The following is a 15,832-nucleotide window of genomic DNA, read 5'->3' as shown; positions in this document are numbered from 1 at the left end:
TTGACTGCGTCTGAACATGTGGTTTGTACTAAGTAATAAAAATATTATAAAAATATGTATCTGTATAGGTAATCTGTGCAGTCTGAAAATAAAAAAACACACGTGTGAAACCAATTATTTTAAAATTTATTTTCTGAGCTTGGGTAGCTATGACTAAAAAGAAATTATTTGACGAAGATTCAGAGGAAGATGAAGCTGATTTGAAAACTGAGAACAACTATGCAAAGAATTATGATAGATGGCGGGAGAAGGAAGAACTTCATAAATGTAATTTATTATCTCAATTTTTGTAGATCTCTCATTTATATTTATATTTTTCTGTTTTTTTTAATATATTCCTGAATGTATGACACAATATAACAAGCCTAAATTGTTTTTTAATTTATATAAAAAAAGACATAATTACATCTCAGATATGTTAAAAAAATATCAATAATGGTTAAATCTTTCTAAGTTAAATATTACTTGTTAAATTAGTTAAATATAATATTAAAATTAGTATTTGGGCAAGTTATTAGATATTAATAAAGTAATAAATATCACTTGTACTTATTATAATTTATAGTGGAACAAAAGTATGGTCAGAAACCCAGTTCAGATGTATCTGGGACAGACAGCGAGGATGAAAGTGATGAGCTTCCAGAAATTTCAGAAGAAGTAGAAACACAATTTCTTAAAACCTTATCCTTATTAAAAACTAAGGATCCTAGAGTGTATGATCCCAATTATAAATTCTTCAATGAAAAGGTGGAAAAGGAAAAAGGTATTTAAAATATCTTAAGTTTAAGTTAAATTTCTAATCTACTCTTGTAATAAACTTGAAACACTTATGAGGACACTGTATCTTAAAAATTTAACATTTCACTATATACATAATTTATAAAGAAACTGAAATCAAAATATATTAAATTAATTTTACTTATTTTAAATTATAATATTTTTATTAGAAATAACTGAGGATGTGAAGAAAGTAACTTTTGCTGACAGTGACGAGGACGATGATAATCCAAATATATTTAATATTGAGAAAAAAGCTGTAATAGAGGACCCTGCTAAAACTGAGGTATTTTTACAATTTAAAATCTATTCATCACATGATTACATAAGTCTTGACTGCACTTCAAAGCTTTAATATTTTATATACTCTTTAAAAAAAATTGTATGAGTCACTCTGTATTAAAGTGCTTAATGACTTGAGAGAGACACAGACGAAATACAAGATGTATATACTGGAAAACATATTGACACTTTTTCTTTTTAGGGATACATTTAATTATGCATGTTTTACTGGCATTAATACAAATATGCACATTATAAATTCATGAAGTTATTAGCATTGTGCATTCAGAAAATGATCAATCATATTATTTACGATTTTGAAAAAATACATTTAAGATAAAATTCATATAGTGATAGAATTTGACAAGTTTTTATTGGGATTTAAAAAAATTATAGGATGGAAAATTAAAGAAATATTTAACTGGTAAAGCTGATCACATCAATGAAGAAATTGAAAAGGATTTGGAACCATTGAAAGCTTTGTGGTCTGATCCAAAACTGAATGATGGTGAAGCTTTTCTTAGAGACTACATCCTACATAAGAGGTACATTAATAGTTAATAAGATAATGGTTATTTTGTCTTTCTTACCCATAAGCAATATGGACCAATAAAGGAAATAGAGCAAATATACTAATCTCCCTTCTTAGGTCATGTAGAGTTTGCTGATTAGTGGTTATTACAAATTTTATGTTTTCTTATTTATCAGTGCAAAACTGTATTTATAGATTGGTGTAAATTTTTTGATTAAGTATTTCACATATTGATTACAATACATGTCAACCAAAAGAGCATGTATTTATTTTCAAATGAAGCATATTGTTTGGTAGACATATACAACAAATATATTAAATTGGCTTAAATATAAACTTTCAGATATCTAGACACAGAAGAAGCGGAGAAAACAGATCAGAAAATCCGCGACGATGAAGATCTTGAAGCTGATGAAAAAACTGTGGAGGAGCAAGGCAAATTCGAGAGAGCATACAACTTCAGATTTGAAGAGCCTGATGATGAATATGTGAGCAAATCTCTTATATAATGACATGTATGTTATGATGATACTAAGATACATCCACATTTTATGTATGTAGGTTGTATGAAATTCTGTTTTACTAATTTTTTCTTATTAATTAGCACAATTATTATTATTTATACTTTAATAATATGGTGATTGAAGTATTTGTCTTTTGGAAATTTCTGTGATAATAAATAAAACCTTTTTGACACATGGGATTTGCACTTAGTTTTTAGTCTAGCATAGAATTTTGCCTGGTTCTTATTCTAAAAATGAGCAATTTTCTAAAATAGTCACAAAAACCTATTTGTTTTAAATTTTTATTATTTCAGCTAAAACGCTATCCCAGAACTATGAACTTTATTCGTCCCAAAGACGATCGTAGATCTCGGAAGCGAGCAGAAATAGCGCAAAGAAAAGAAGAGGAGAAGAAAAAGAAGATGGAGGAGATTGGGCGAATGAAAGCTCTTAAACTGAAAGAGATTCAAGAGAAGATCGCCAAGATCAAGGAAGTCACAGGGAATGAAGAATTGGCTTTTGAGGTTTGTTTAATATATATATTATATATTTTATAAGAAAAATTTATAATTTGGTATGAATAATAAACCCAAAACTTTTGATAGCGTTCAAATGAACTGAACTTTATATTGAAGTTTATACACAGGAAGCAGATATAGAAGGAGACTTTGATCCAGCTGAGCATGATAGACGGATGAAAGCAATATTTGATGAACAGTTTTATGGAGAAGCTGATGATGAGAAACCAGTGTTTCCTGATCTTGATGAGGAGCTAGAGATTGGTAAGTAAAAACTGATCTGCATCATCTCAACATAATCTGAGTTTAAATGCAGTTTTTTAATTGACATTGTGACGTTACAAATTGCTATAGATGGCTCAGATAAGTATATTAAGTCTTGTATTCAAAACTCATTTAGGTCATGTCAGATGAGATTATTTTAGGCGCTGTCAAGAATGTCAGGTTAAATGTGTCATGTCAAAAATGACATTAGTTTAGGTAGATGGCTATATACAGCTTGTTTTTTTTTTTCAAGTAAAAAAGGTACCAGCGCTCAACACTAAATTATGAATTGGCAATGTAATACTAATTCTCATATATATTTCAGAAAATTGGGACAAATTTAATCTGGAACAAGACAATAGGCAAAATGAAGATGGACTACATTGCGAAGATGAAGATTTCAATGTAAGTTATGACAGTAATTAATTTCATTTCTTTTACCCTATTTATACAAAACTAAAAGAGTCGAGTCATTTAGAGTAAATAGTAAATATGGGCTTAAGACAAAATAAACTTGTCGACAGATCTTGACTAGACTAGACGAAGACTATTTTAAAAATGAAATGGCTTCTCCATCCTTTGCCAATAAGTTGTAACTAATAATATATTTTTTTATATTCATTCATACTATCCATACGAGATCTAAAAAAAAATAAGTGTTTTTCTTTTACAGAATTTTTTTTTTTTTTTTGGCAATTGAATGATGCAATAAAAGAAAAATACATTCATTTATCATAATTAAAAAATATTATTTTTTATACACCAGTCACGTGGATATATTTTCAGATGGATGCTGACTACGATCCAAAAGTAGCTAAGGAGAATCTTGTGGAGGAATTGAAAAGAGATCAGAACAAGAAGCGCAGAAACAGGAAACGGAAATCGAAACTGGCCGAAATACTTGCACAGGAAAAGCCTAAGGTATAATTTTAAAAATGTTATAAAGTCATTGAACATTTTGATTTTGATCATAATTCAGAGGAGGGCAGGAAGTTTGTATGATAAATGATTACGACGCCCGTAACATATACAGTAAAACCCGCTTAAGACAATTTCTCAGGGACCCTACCAAAAACGCGTATTAAACGGGATAGGAAAAATAAAAAGTACTACATACTATTATGTATTATGTTCTAATTTTGGTATATATAGGTATAAAATTATACATTTATAAATTACATTTAATACGTAGTGTAATTGTAATTACATTATTTAAAATAATCACTTATTTTGGTTTGACAGAAAGATTAAAATATTTTCAACGTAATTCAACTTTTCCAATGCGTATTCGCTTTGATCCAAAGAAGCTAGATAGCGTCTTAAATCATTAACAGCTGATAATGGTTGGGCATTTGACAAAAACGGAGTTGACTCATCTTCGTCTTCACCATTATCACTTAGGGCCTCGTTTTGTGATTGAATTTCATATGGTGCTACATTGTCATCAATGGATATCCAGAAATATCCTGGAAAACCCTGCAGTATCTCGGGTTCTTCACGTGCGGGTGGGGGGGACCTTTCTGGGGGCTCGCGTTAGAGCGCTCGGTTAGACCTCTCGGCTAGGGCTCGGGCGTATTAATCGGGATGACGAATCGTATTAAGCGTTAACAAATGTATGAGAATATGTCATTTTTTTTTAATTGGTAGTTATCTTGCTGTCATATTAATCAGCATGGAACTACACCATATACGGAAGCTTTCGCATATACCAATAAAAAAATCAGTCTTGTCTTGTCTTGTCTCAGTTTTTTTTTTTAATAATTAGCACGCTTTAGAGTTTTAGGTCCTAAGCCTCGCCATATCTTAGTTAAGGGCTTAATGGGTATTGGGCTTACTCAAGAAGTAAAGTATTAACTGAACTAAATTAACTGTTATGCATTCAGTTCGCTCCACAAGTGGAAAAGAGTTATGCTGAATATATGGAAGAATACTATAAAATGGACTGTGAGGATGTCATTGGGGACCTGCCGACAAGATTCAAGTACAGAGATGTAGTACCAAATGACTTTGGACTCAGTATTGAAGAGGTATTTATTGTAACATTTATCAGCTAAGTCACAAGTTTTCAGTATAAATTATTTAATATAGTAGCCTTGCTTGCATTAAAGAAATACTCATACATATTACTTATAGTCAACTAAATGTATTACAGTGAGATCTCTATAACTCGAACCTTGTTAATTCGACATCCTCAATAAGTCGACAAAAATTGCCATTTTTTTTATTATTATGGCAATAGTTTAGATTTTATGCCAAAATTGACAACCTTCCGCTGAATACGGCTTATCTCGAATTATTTATGCCCGCCATTTCCGCTTTTGGGAAGCACATCGTTACGAGTGTAGCGGAGTCCGTAATGGGTCCGTTCCGCTCGAAGTGGAAGCCTGACATTGGACTGTGTAACTCAACACAATATTACTTCCCTACGAAGTATTGATAATACATATTTATACTCTGTAATTCGAATTTCAAAAAGTCCGTAAGTCGTAGTTCCTAAAATATATTGACGTCTAAGTGCGAGGCCCCATTGGTGCGTTGCGTTGCGACGACGCACGATGTCGCAGCGCAAGAGCGTCGCAGCAACACTGGTTGCGTCTCAGTTCGGCCTTCGCAATGGATAAATACAAATGTGTCGCAGCGGCGCTTCGCATCACCCTCCCTCCCGCTTCGTCTCTTGTCCGTCGATCCGTTGAAACATCGCGCGCGACGACGCAACGGTCTAGTGGGGCATGTTATAAAAAATATATGAAAAATGAGGCAACGCAACGTACTAATGGGGCCTCGCTCTAACTTGGAACCCCCCGAAATAATGGTTATAAAATCCAAAATGAAATTTTGGCTTCGAATCAATTGTTTTTGTGTTGTACACGTAAAATTAATGATTACATTCATAAAACTTTCTACGTAATACAGCTGTGACGTTTTGTTTACTACTGTAAATAGTTTACATCAACAGAAGCACCGGATTTTAGTTTTAGTTTACAATATGTAATTTGTTCTAATATGTATAAAATATATACTACAACAGTTAAGTGGAATTTTTATTGATATTCGAGTTTAGAAATCGCGTAATACACTCGAACTTTCAGCAGTCGAAGTTCTCGTTGAGTCGAAAACTCGTTAACTCGATTTTGTTTTCATTTAACTTGACATTCCAATTATAGAGATTCCACTGTAGTTAGATACCTACTTACTTAAAAAGCCTAACCTGACGTTGCACTGGTGCCAGTTGCGTGTTACTGAAATTATATTTTTATTAAACTCCAAATATTTTATTAAATCTCTAAAATAGAATAAGTGCATAAACTCATAATTAACGTTTTTCCTCAATAAAATCCTTATTTAATGATTATTAGATTCTGCTAGCAGATGACAAAGAATTGACACAGTGGGTCCCACTTAAAAAACTTGTAAAATATCGTCCGGAGAATATTGAGAAGAGTGAAGTTAACACATACAGACAGAAAGCAGCAGATGAAAGACTAAAAAAGAAGATACTACCCAGTCTGTTTAAGGATCTACCAGAGTAAGTTCAATATTTGGTAATATATGTTTTATTAAAATAGCTGTTGCCGCTTAGAGATTTTTATAATCTAATTTTGGTAATTCAATATGCAAAGCCATTTGTTATTGCAAATATTACATATCTAAAATGCAAAACTATATTATATATAACATATATCTAACTACTAACTGACGTGAGACTGATCCTAAATTATCGTGAGTCATGCGCACTTTTTACCTTTTAATTTTCATGTATTATTTTTTTAGTTTAAGTTTGTTTATTTTTTCTAGTTTCTGGTTAGTTTTGTCTCAACAACTATGTGTATTATGTATTTTTGCACTTCTTGCCTACCTTATCCAATTGAATACATTTTCCTTCTCTTCTCACAGTGGCTGCCCGGAAAAGATCGCTCGAAAGCGATAAGGCCGCCAGTTGTCCTCCTTTTAGTTAATTATGTTTTTAAATTATGTGCAACGAAGTGATAGTAAATAAATAAATAAATATATCAAAACACACAAAAATATTTTTTTTTCAGAGAGCCTGAAATAGTAGTACCTGTTGAAGAGACTATTTTGAAAAAAAAGAAGAAGAAGAAGAAAAATAAAAGTAAATCTGAAGACGCAACTCCTACAAATGATACAATTTTAGAAAATCAAAAAATAAATTCAGAAGCGACTATCATGGCTGAACCTGATAAAAAGTCTAAAAAGAAAAAGAATCGTGAAAGTACAATAGAAAGTAACAGTGTTACTAATGAATTGTCAAATGTAGAAAATGAAGATAATTTAATTAGTCAAGAAATAAATTGTAACGACCAGGTTCAGTCTAAAAAGAAAAGGAATACCCAGAGTACAGAAGAAGGTAACATTATACCGAATGACCTGTCAAATGTAGGAAATGAAGATAATTTAATTAGTCAAGATATAAATTCTAAAAATCATATTCAGTCTAAAAAGAAAAAGAAGGCCAAGAATACAAAAGAAGGTAACATTATAACGAATGAACTGTCAAATGTAGGAAATGAAGATAATTTAATTAGTCAAGATATAAATTCTAAAAACCATATTCAGTCTAAAAAGAAAAAGAAGGCCAAGAATACAATAGATATTGTGAAGGATAATTCAGAACATATTGAGATTTCCATAGACGATAACACGAAAGTTGGGAAAATAACTAAAGATACAGACAAGAAAAGTAAGAAAAAACATAAAAAAGTTCTCAATAATGAAATCGCTACTTTAAGTGTAACAAGCAGTGGAGAAATAAACGAGAACAAAAGCCAAATAAATGGCAATCTAGATAATGTTAATACAAAAAATAAAATTAAGAAAACAAAACATAACAAATTCATAGTAGAAGATGTTACGGAAGCGTCTAATAAGGCAAGCACTCACGCGAGAACTAAAAATACGCAAAAACGTAAAGCCAACGTTGATAATAGCAATATCCCTAGGAAAAAGAATAAAAACAAGAAACAGTGGAAGTCTCACGATAAGAATGAAAATACAAATCCTCTAGCAAAGTTATCAGACGAACGGTTGAAGGCTTACGGGTTAAATCCCAAAAAGTATAGAAGTTTCTTGAAATATAAAAAGTTTTAAATGTTATTGTTATGGAATCTATTAAAATAAATTTATATTTTTTGTGTACTTTAAATTGTATGTAAAATGATTATGGTAATTTTAAAAAATATTTTTACATTGACCTTATTTTTTTATTTATGAGATTAGATATTATGTAATGACTACATATTGTTACGAGCTAGGGGATCGGATAGAAAATGCCGTAGATTTCTTCAAAGGTTTATTTCTTGATAAATCAATGAGGAATTTATGGGCACAAATTAATTGCAGAGATGCACTAATTGCACGCAAAAACACAGTCACTAATTACTTCACTTATGCACTCTTCACACTGTACTTTATCACTTGTAATCACTTTATTCGCACTTTATCGCTTCGGTGTTCCTCTCGTGTAATCGCATTCAAAACTAAAGGCGACTAGTCGCGTTTCGGCTCGCTTATATATCCCTGGGAATAACTCTAAACAATATTCGAGAACTTTCTAGGCGGGCTTGCTACTGAGTAGCGATTGCACAATTCTAGAACGTCCGCACTCTTTGTCTCTTTCGCACGTTGCTCCGTCCTTGTCGTACGGCGTTCTAGAGTGCTCGTCTAGTTTCGAGAAAGTTCTGATCTTCTCTCTCTCTCTCGTATCATTTCGTCCTTGTCTCACACCTAGAAAGTTCGGTCTAGAATATTCCTTCCTCAAACGGGTATAACTAGGCCTGAAAACGCCTGAAAACGGGTCTCCTGAAAACTACACCACTCTACTACACATGTTGTGAAACCGACTGAAAAAAGGTTTCAGCTTCTTGAAAACTAGGGTAACATTATGGAAATTACAATTTTCTAATATCTGATTGACCCTCTCCTGAAACGGTCAGAAATCATATTACAGCCTGCTGAAAAGTTCAAAAGTAGTGGAAAAATCTAGAAACATTGCAGTCGACCCATCTTCGGTACAATATATATACATAATAGACTACATAACCAGGCATTAAAGACACATTTAAAATCTGTCAATATCTGGGTTAGTTAATTTTAAAAAATAGCATTTTTTTAACAAATGCTGTGTTGTGTCCATCCTTTACTATTATAGCATTCATGCAAGTATGTACCTAATAAAAACAAAATAATAATATTGGTATGTTTCATAAATATACCAAAAATTCGGAGTATTAAGAAAGACGATGTTGAAAAATAAATGAATGTCGATGATTTAAATTAAGACAGGACTAAGATTTATGTATATTTTGTTGCAAAAAATTACAATATAGTAATAATAATTAAAAATTTATAAATAGATAATTTTAAAGAAAAGTTTGGCATCTGTGGCAGTGTATCTTAAATGCTGGCAGCATTGTCTCGTTGTATTGCAATATTATTCGTTGAGCGGTCGCCGGTATTATCTAGGCGCTTATGCGCCAGAGCAAATAGGGAGCAATGCTTAATTCCAAGAACATGTTTCATGAGGAACGTTAAAAATAGATTACAAACAAGTTTTAAAAAGATTATAAAAATCAGCGAAGTACTTTAGTTAAGTTGGGAATAAAAAGACAGAATTATGACAGCGCTGAGTGGGCGGTAATATCCAGAAGATCAGGTGAGCACGATCTTTAAAGTTTGGTATTGATGAATTAATAAAAATCAGTACACCTTCAGGTACAGTGATTTTTATTTATTACTTTTATACTTGGGTCTTTTTTTATTAATGTCGGTGTCTAAATTCTCACCATGCAGATTAATTTCTCATTTATGAAAATAATGTTAGACCAATTAAATTAAAATCTGATATATTTGACAGATAGAGATCTGCTTAGAGGAGCATTAATGCAACACGCAAAACGCTGGCTACCGGCGCTAGTTCGGCATAAAGTATAGCGATAAGTGTTGATAGATCAGCGCCGGTATAGATATCGCCAAACATCTTGAACAAATGTACTCGCCTGCGCAGAAGCGATTTATAGTGTCGATCGCGTGATCTCGGTACGATGCGCAAACTTTCCCCCTCTCCCTTGTTTAATGCTCAAGAAGTTTGCCGGTATCTGTAGCCAGCGTTCTACGTGTAGATGCCTTTACAACCGATGTGCGTCCTCACTGCTCGAAAGTAAAAAAGGGACTGATGTGTTACTTGTGTTTCTCTTTAAGAGAAAATTCACTTTATTTAAAACAATTGGTAAATCTACCAAGTTATTTAAAATATTGTATAATAAAGATAATCAGGAGGCGTCTATCGCGAAATGATGGCAAATACAAGATTGATTCTAGCTTTTTACATATTCTAGTGATTTATGCAAAATTACTTTTAAAGGTAACGTCAAGGAAGATAAACAACTTTTAATAAAAACAGTTGGTTTGCCGTCTGGACCACATCCTTTACCCATATCTTAAGTAATCAAATATCTAATTTTGTTTTCAATCTAACATTGCATAACGATAAGTGATTACATATTGTGGCCTTTTGAAATTCATTGATTACAATATCATCGCTACTGAAAACTGACCTAAAGTGCTCTCAAATAAATAATCTATTTCGCAAATTTATGTGGCTTTTTCACCACCTCCATATTTCTTGTGAGTATATTCTGTGTTTATTGAAATTCAAAAATGTTGTATATTATTTATAACATTAATATTTTCAACATTTCCAGGACATATATGCTTTGTATTTATTGCTGATTAATTAAACACAACAAGTAAGGGCTACCGAGCAATTTAAATTCATACTAATCCGCGGGAGTTTTAAAATTTAGTGGTAAAAGTAATCTAATTGTAGCTTAATCAAAACACGGCAGGTAATTCGATTTTTAAGATTTTCGTACGAGGCACCAATGACGAGACGAGGTGTCAATTATGACACCATGATACCATCAGTTTCGTAATAAAATGCTGCAACCATGTCAACGATGTTACCACATTTAGCGCTTCTATCAACTCAATGTTAAGTAGATGACTGATAATTGCAGAATAATCTGCCTTGTAAAAGTTTAAGTTTTTTTCTAGTGCAGGTTTTAGTTTATCTTTTTTAATTAGGGGATTATCTGCTTCCCGAAAAGTAAAAACAATATTAGAAAGAACTATATACAATATTCTCTTATCAATATTAAGAACATAATTGTATTGATTAATTAAGACAGCCTAGAGATATAAAATCTATTAAAGAAACACCAAGTGAAATATTGATATTGTTGACGGGGGCCAGGGTTTCTTTTTCAGGGATTTTCAAACGTTTACTTCCAATTCTTTTTTTAATTGCTATGAGGACTCCGCCTTTATTCTTATCCGATCTTTGCGATAAATAGTGTATCTTGATTGAAGATTTGTCATAACCAATGGTGTTCCAACGAGATGATTTGCTGACGTTTGGCTGGTTCGTCTTTACCCTTACGGATATAGATGTTTGACCCATGTGAACTTAAAACTTAATTCTCCAATTAAAAACTTAACATTGGCCGTCCGTACTGGAGAATACTTCACCAATTATTTTGACCAGATTTTCATTTTTAAATTCTAGTTGGCCATGAACCTCAACATTGAAGTGTTGTTCAAGATTCGCCTCACTAAAAAAGCACTTTTCCCTCGAGTAAAGAATTCGACACTAACAATTTATTACCTCTGAATCTTTGAGACTGCAATAACGCTTTTGGATATCGATTTATTCGTACATTTTCCGATATCCACAAATTACAATCATTTCTAGAGATATATAATCCACTGATATTAATTATTTGCTTTTTATAGTATAAAGATATTGATTGTTTTATAAGGATGCGTTGTAAACGTTACGACTACCCGCATAATATATAGTAAGTGGTTATGTATACAAGATTTTTTATAGTAAGACTAAAAATAGCCGGTCTATGAGGATCTCCTTCTTGACAACCAACTTCTGAATAGAGTTCGTAACTTTTATATGTTAATATACGCTTTAGTTATTATCTATAGAACTTAGGTTGACAGTGACAATTGGCACCCTGTTGGCTATTCATACGACAGGCGACTGCCACTTGTGTTTTGAGTTTACCCTAACCTCTTTTTCGGCGGGCCGTAATCAACGAAGGTACGTTTACTGTTGTGCATCCATAATAAAGTGAAATTTATAAAAATATTTTAATAGTGTTAAAAGAAATAAACAACTCATGCTTTGTCCGTTTGAATAATTGCTAATTGCAATATATTGACAAAGATTACGGTGGATTACTTGCTATGCCTCCCTCGCCCCATTACTAGCTTACATAGCATGTTAATGGCCGGACTTTGGGCTAAGTCCTGAGGCTAAATTAGTGCCATTAATACCGATTCCCAAAGAAAGTCCTATCCTTTCAGCCCAAATAACCTTTTTTTTTAAAATAATTTCTTTGCAACGTTTAGTGGCGACAAACCTCAAACACAAGCTTCAAGGGTGCCTAATAAATGTATAGAATTGTAATTGATTTGTTTTTAATTTAGCTCGCCATCATGGTGAACAACCGAGTGCCGTCGGTCTTTTCGAAGACATACGTAACCCCACGTCGTCCTTTTGAGAAGGCGCGTCTTGATCAGGAATTAAAGATCATCGGTGAATATGGTCTGAGGAACAAGCGCGAGGTATGGAGAGTAAAGTACACACTGGCTAGGATCCGTAAGGCTGCCCGTGAGCTTCTAACCTTAGAAGAGAAAGATCCCAAAAGATTGTTTGAAGGTAAATAAATGTGTAATTGATTTAAATAACTCGGTGCATAAAACAATTACGTGATGAACGAACATGGCAACCTCTTGTCATAATATCAATTGATGACCCAAAATTTACTGACAATGTTACGAATGCATGTTTTATAAATTTTATGTTATCTTAAACTAAGTAGCCGTATATTTTTAGGTAACGCGCTTCTTCGTCGTTTAGTACGTATTGGAGTGCTTGATGAGAAGCAAATGAAGCTTGATTACGTCTTGGGTTTAAAAATTGAAGATTTCTTGGAACGCCGTCTCCAAACGCAAGTTTTCAAAGCTGGACTGGCTAAATCTATTCATCATGCTAGGATCCTCATTAGGCAGAGACATATACGGTACGTTGCTCATTATATGTAAAAAGTTTATCAATCTTATTCAGGAGTACCTCTGGAATTTGTATCTTGTAAAGTCTGAAAACTTGCTTGCCTTCCCATCCAGCTGAAAAATCCCAATTATGTAAGATGTCAAGTTATTACCCTCAAATAATTGTATAGTTTAACTGGGCCTCTGTATCTTAATTTGAACTGAATAAGTTGGCATCTCCTTTGATGTTCAAGTTCTGGTTATCTGTTAACTACAATGTCTATTATTTAATTAACGCAATTACTTTAATGCTACTATAATACTTTTAATTGCATTGATAATCAAATCAAATGCAGGTGATGCTGAATGAACCCCGGGTGAAGCCGGTTTGAAAATGTATATTTTTCTTAAAGACCACTTGATTCTTTGTATGATATCAATGTCTTGAAATGTGCTCATTTTGAGCCTTTATAAGGTAAGGTAATATATTACTTTTAAAAACTTAATGATTAATTGTTTACCTAGGTTAGGTTATTGTATACATATTATTTGTTCATTAATATTATTCGAAAATTTTAGTGTTCGCAAGCAAGTTGTAAACATCCCATCATTCATAGTCCGTCTGGACTCTGGTAAACACATTGACTTCTCCCTGAAGTCACCATTCGGAGGTGGCAGACCTGGACGTGTCAAGAGGAAGAACCTCCGCAAGGGACAAGGTGGTGGTGCTGCTAACGATGAGGAAGAAGATTAAACAAATAAATAACTATTGTTATTATTTTCTTGTTTAATTTAAATGACTAAAGACATAGAACAAATATACTTTAATTGATTTTAAATAATCATATTTTACTCCTAACAGCAGCCTATCCTCGTCTGGATTGCTTTAAAACTTATGTTGCATTAAATATCTACTTGACCTTGCGGAAAACTTAGTGATGTAGAAATATTTAAAAAAAAATTACTTACACAAGCTGAAATTATTGCAGTAGCACTGCAATTAACACTAGGATATACCTAATTGATAAGAACAGTATAGATCAGTAAAATAAAGCTTTATGAACAAACAACTTGCATTAGCAGCTATGGTACAAACATGGCATTTAATAATGTCAACGAAAAGAAATGTTTAAAAAAATAATATAATGCTATTTAATTCTTTACAGTTGTATTAAGAACATTATTTTAAGTTAGGTATATACTGAATAGACAATCCCAGGAGGTTAATGGAATGTTCACATATAACATATTTTTTTAATTAGAATTATTTTTGATATGCCTTATATTTAATACTGCTGGTAACTAGGTTTATAGGAAAATATTATACATTTTCATCCTCTTTGGCTTGGGGCAATGGTATAAGGAGTTGTTCCAAACACAGGTCTAAAATATGTTCAAGAGCATGTGCAGTTTGTTCAGGACTATATATGGATAAATCCGGAACATGTACAAACAATGTGCGATTATTGTCAATGCTGAGAGATGTGTAATAAATGTACTCACAAAGATATCTGAAAATTAGAGGAAGATAATTTTAAAAGAAACAGTTGCTCTTCTAACTGAAATTATATTATAACTATGATAAAATAAAAATCGTCTTTCATTGACTATCATAAGCAATTGGTATAACAATATTTTATCTTATATCCAATATAAGAAGCTATAGTAGATAGCATAACCACTACAAAATATGCTACATTGCTACATTTGAAGTAGTTTTTAACAGCTTATTGTTTGTACTGAAACTTGCTTACCTTCCAGCATCTAATGATACTACAGCTTTAGAGCCATCTACAGAGTTTTCATTAAAGTCTGAGCATAGTTTCTCTACATTTAGTTTAGTCTGAATTCTTATAGCCCCTTCTGCACAGCAAGTATTGTTTGCTGGACATTTATCAAAGTAGTCTACTCTTTGGTAGCCTTTACGGTGAGCTTGTTTCTCTATTGTTATATCTTTAGCTATTTTCGATACACCAACATGGATTGTGAGCTAAATAAACGAAGCATTAATTAATTTCAAAGCATAACCAGACGGTTTTAAATGAGTAAAAATATTTATTATATGAAGTTAAAAAAGAAACAATTTAAACATTTATTTACAAAAATAATTGATTTTAGTAAATCTTAATAATAATACCTTAGGTTCATGTGTCTCCCATAAAGCTGGAACAAACTCGTCTACATTTTCATAGGTCACAGGTAGTTCAAGTTGGACTAGTTCAATTTTATGCTTCTTTTCGATTTCATCCTTCTTTAAAAGTTTGACTGCTTCCCAACTTGCATTTATGGGGTGGTTTATAAATGGACCAAATCCAGTAACAAGTACTATTGGTTTAAATAAATAATCCAAGTCATTCATTTCGTCCTACCGTTACACTGTATCTTTCGAGAAGGTTATAACCGCTAAGTCTTCAGCGCATTTTGTGTTCATGTTTTGTCATTGTTTTGATAAAGTCACAAGTGTTGTAATTCAAGTGACAAGAGTCAGCTGATTTTTATCATATAATATGTATAATGTTGGTACACTGCTACTGTTATGTAGATTTTAATCAGTAAATCTCTCAAGTTGGCAAGGATATATTTCCTCCCAAATAACGGGGTAATTTTTTCAAGAAACCACCAATTCTATTACCCTAAGATCTAAATATAATGTTCAATCAAATGCAAAGAAAATGAGCAAAACACAAAAATAAATAAATATAACAATAAAAGTAAAGAAAAACTAAATTTAAATAATAAAAAAGTTATGAAATTTATTCATTAATACATATTGTTTGATCATTAATTTATATTTGTTATTTAGAAAATTCACCAGCATTCCTACAACATATTTGTAATCAAATTTACAATAAGCATTTTAGGGATTTAAATTTCGG

The 15,832-nt window shown here is 32.1% G+C and overlaps 3 protein-coding genes across 4 annotated transcripts; 2 read left to right on the top strand and 1 right to left on the bottom strand.

The window, feature by feature from the left end:
* Positions 1 to 92: 92 nt before the first annotated feature.
* On the top strand, positions 93 to 8,052 carry LOC123715537 (protein KRI1 homolog). Its single transcript, XM_045670587.1, has 12 exons — positions 93 to 267; positions 566 to 763; positions 948 to 1,063; positions 1,456 to 1,604; positions 1,935 to 2,079; positions 2,409 to 2,618; positions 2,741 to 2,876; positions 3,202 to 3,281; positions 3,663 to 3,797; positions 4,760 to 4,903; positions 6,233 to 6,402; positions 6,917 to 8,052. Exons 1-12 carry the CDS (start codon positions 150 to 152, stop codon positions 7,980 to 7,982), a joined length of 2,667 nt encoding a protein of 888 aa, XP_045526543.1. The 5' UTR covers positions 93 to 149; the 3' UTR covers positions 7,983 to 8,052.
* Positions 8,053 to 11,895: 3,843 nt separating this feature from the next.
* Positions 11,896 to 13,734, top strand: LOC123715253 (40S ribosomal protein S9). Of its 2 annotated transcripts, XR_006754410.1 has the most exons (5): positions 11,896 to 12,003; positions 12,393 to 12,624; positions 12,802 to 12,988; positions 13,313 to 13,431; positions 13,536 to 13,734. XR_006754410.1 is itself a non-coding variant. In XM_045670199.1 (4 exons), exons 2-4 carry the CDS (start codon positions 12,402 to 12,404, stop codon positions 13,708 to 13,710), a joined length of 585 nt encoding a protein of 194 aa, XP_045526155.1. In that variant the 5' UTR covers positions 11,897 to 12,003; positions 12,393 to 12,401; the 3' UTR covers positions 13,711 to 13,734. The 2 variants fall into 2 exon arrangements, 1 of the variants encoding a protein (XP_045526155.1); XM_045670199.1 differs by lacking the exon at positions 13,313 to 13,431 and having other exon boundaries at positions 11,897 to 12,003.
* A 525-nt stretch (positions 13,735 to 14,259) lies between these two features.
* On the bottom strand, positions 14,260 to 15,445 carry LOC123715252 (pyroglutamyl-peptidase 1). The gene is made up of 3 exons (XM_045670198.1): positions 15,094 to 15,445; positions 14,711 to 14,946; positions 14,260 to 14,467 (listed from the first exon to the last, which is right to left on the bottom strand). Exons 1-3 carry the CDS (start codon positions 15,313 to 15,315, stop codon positions 14,278 to 14,280), a joined length of 648 nt encoding a protein of 215 aa, XP_045526154.1. The 5' UTR covers positions 15,316 to 15,445; the 3' UTR covers positions 14,260 to 14,277.
* Between the last annotated feature and the right edge of the window lie 387 nt (positions 15,446 to 15,832).

This window comes from Pieris brassicae, chromosome 10 (assembly GCF_905147105.1).
Source record: "Pieris brassicae chromosome 10, ilPieBrab1.1, whole genome shotgun sequence".
NCBI lineage: Eukaryota > Metazoa > Arthropoda > Insecta > Lepidoptera > Pieridae > Pieris > Pieris brassicae.
The sequence above is the reverse complement of the archived record's forward strand: the minus strand, read 5'-3'. Positions and strand labels throughout refer to the sequence as shown.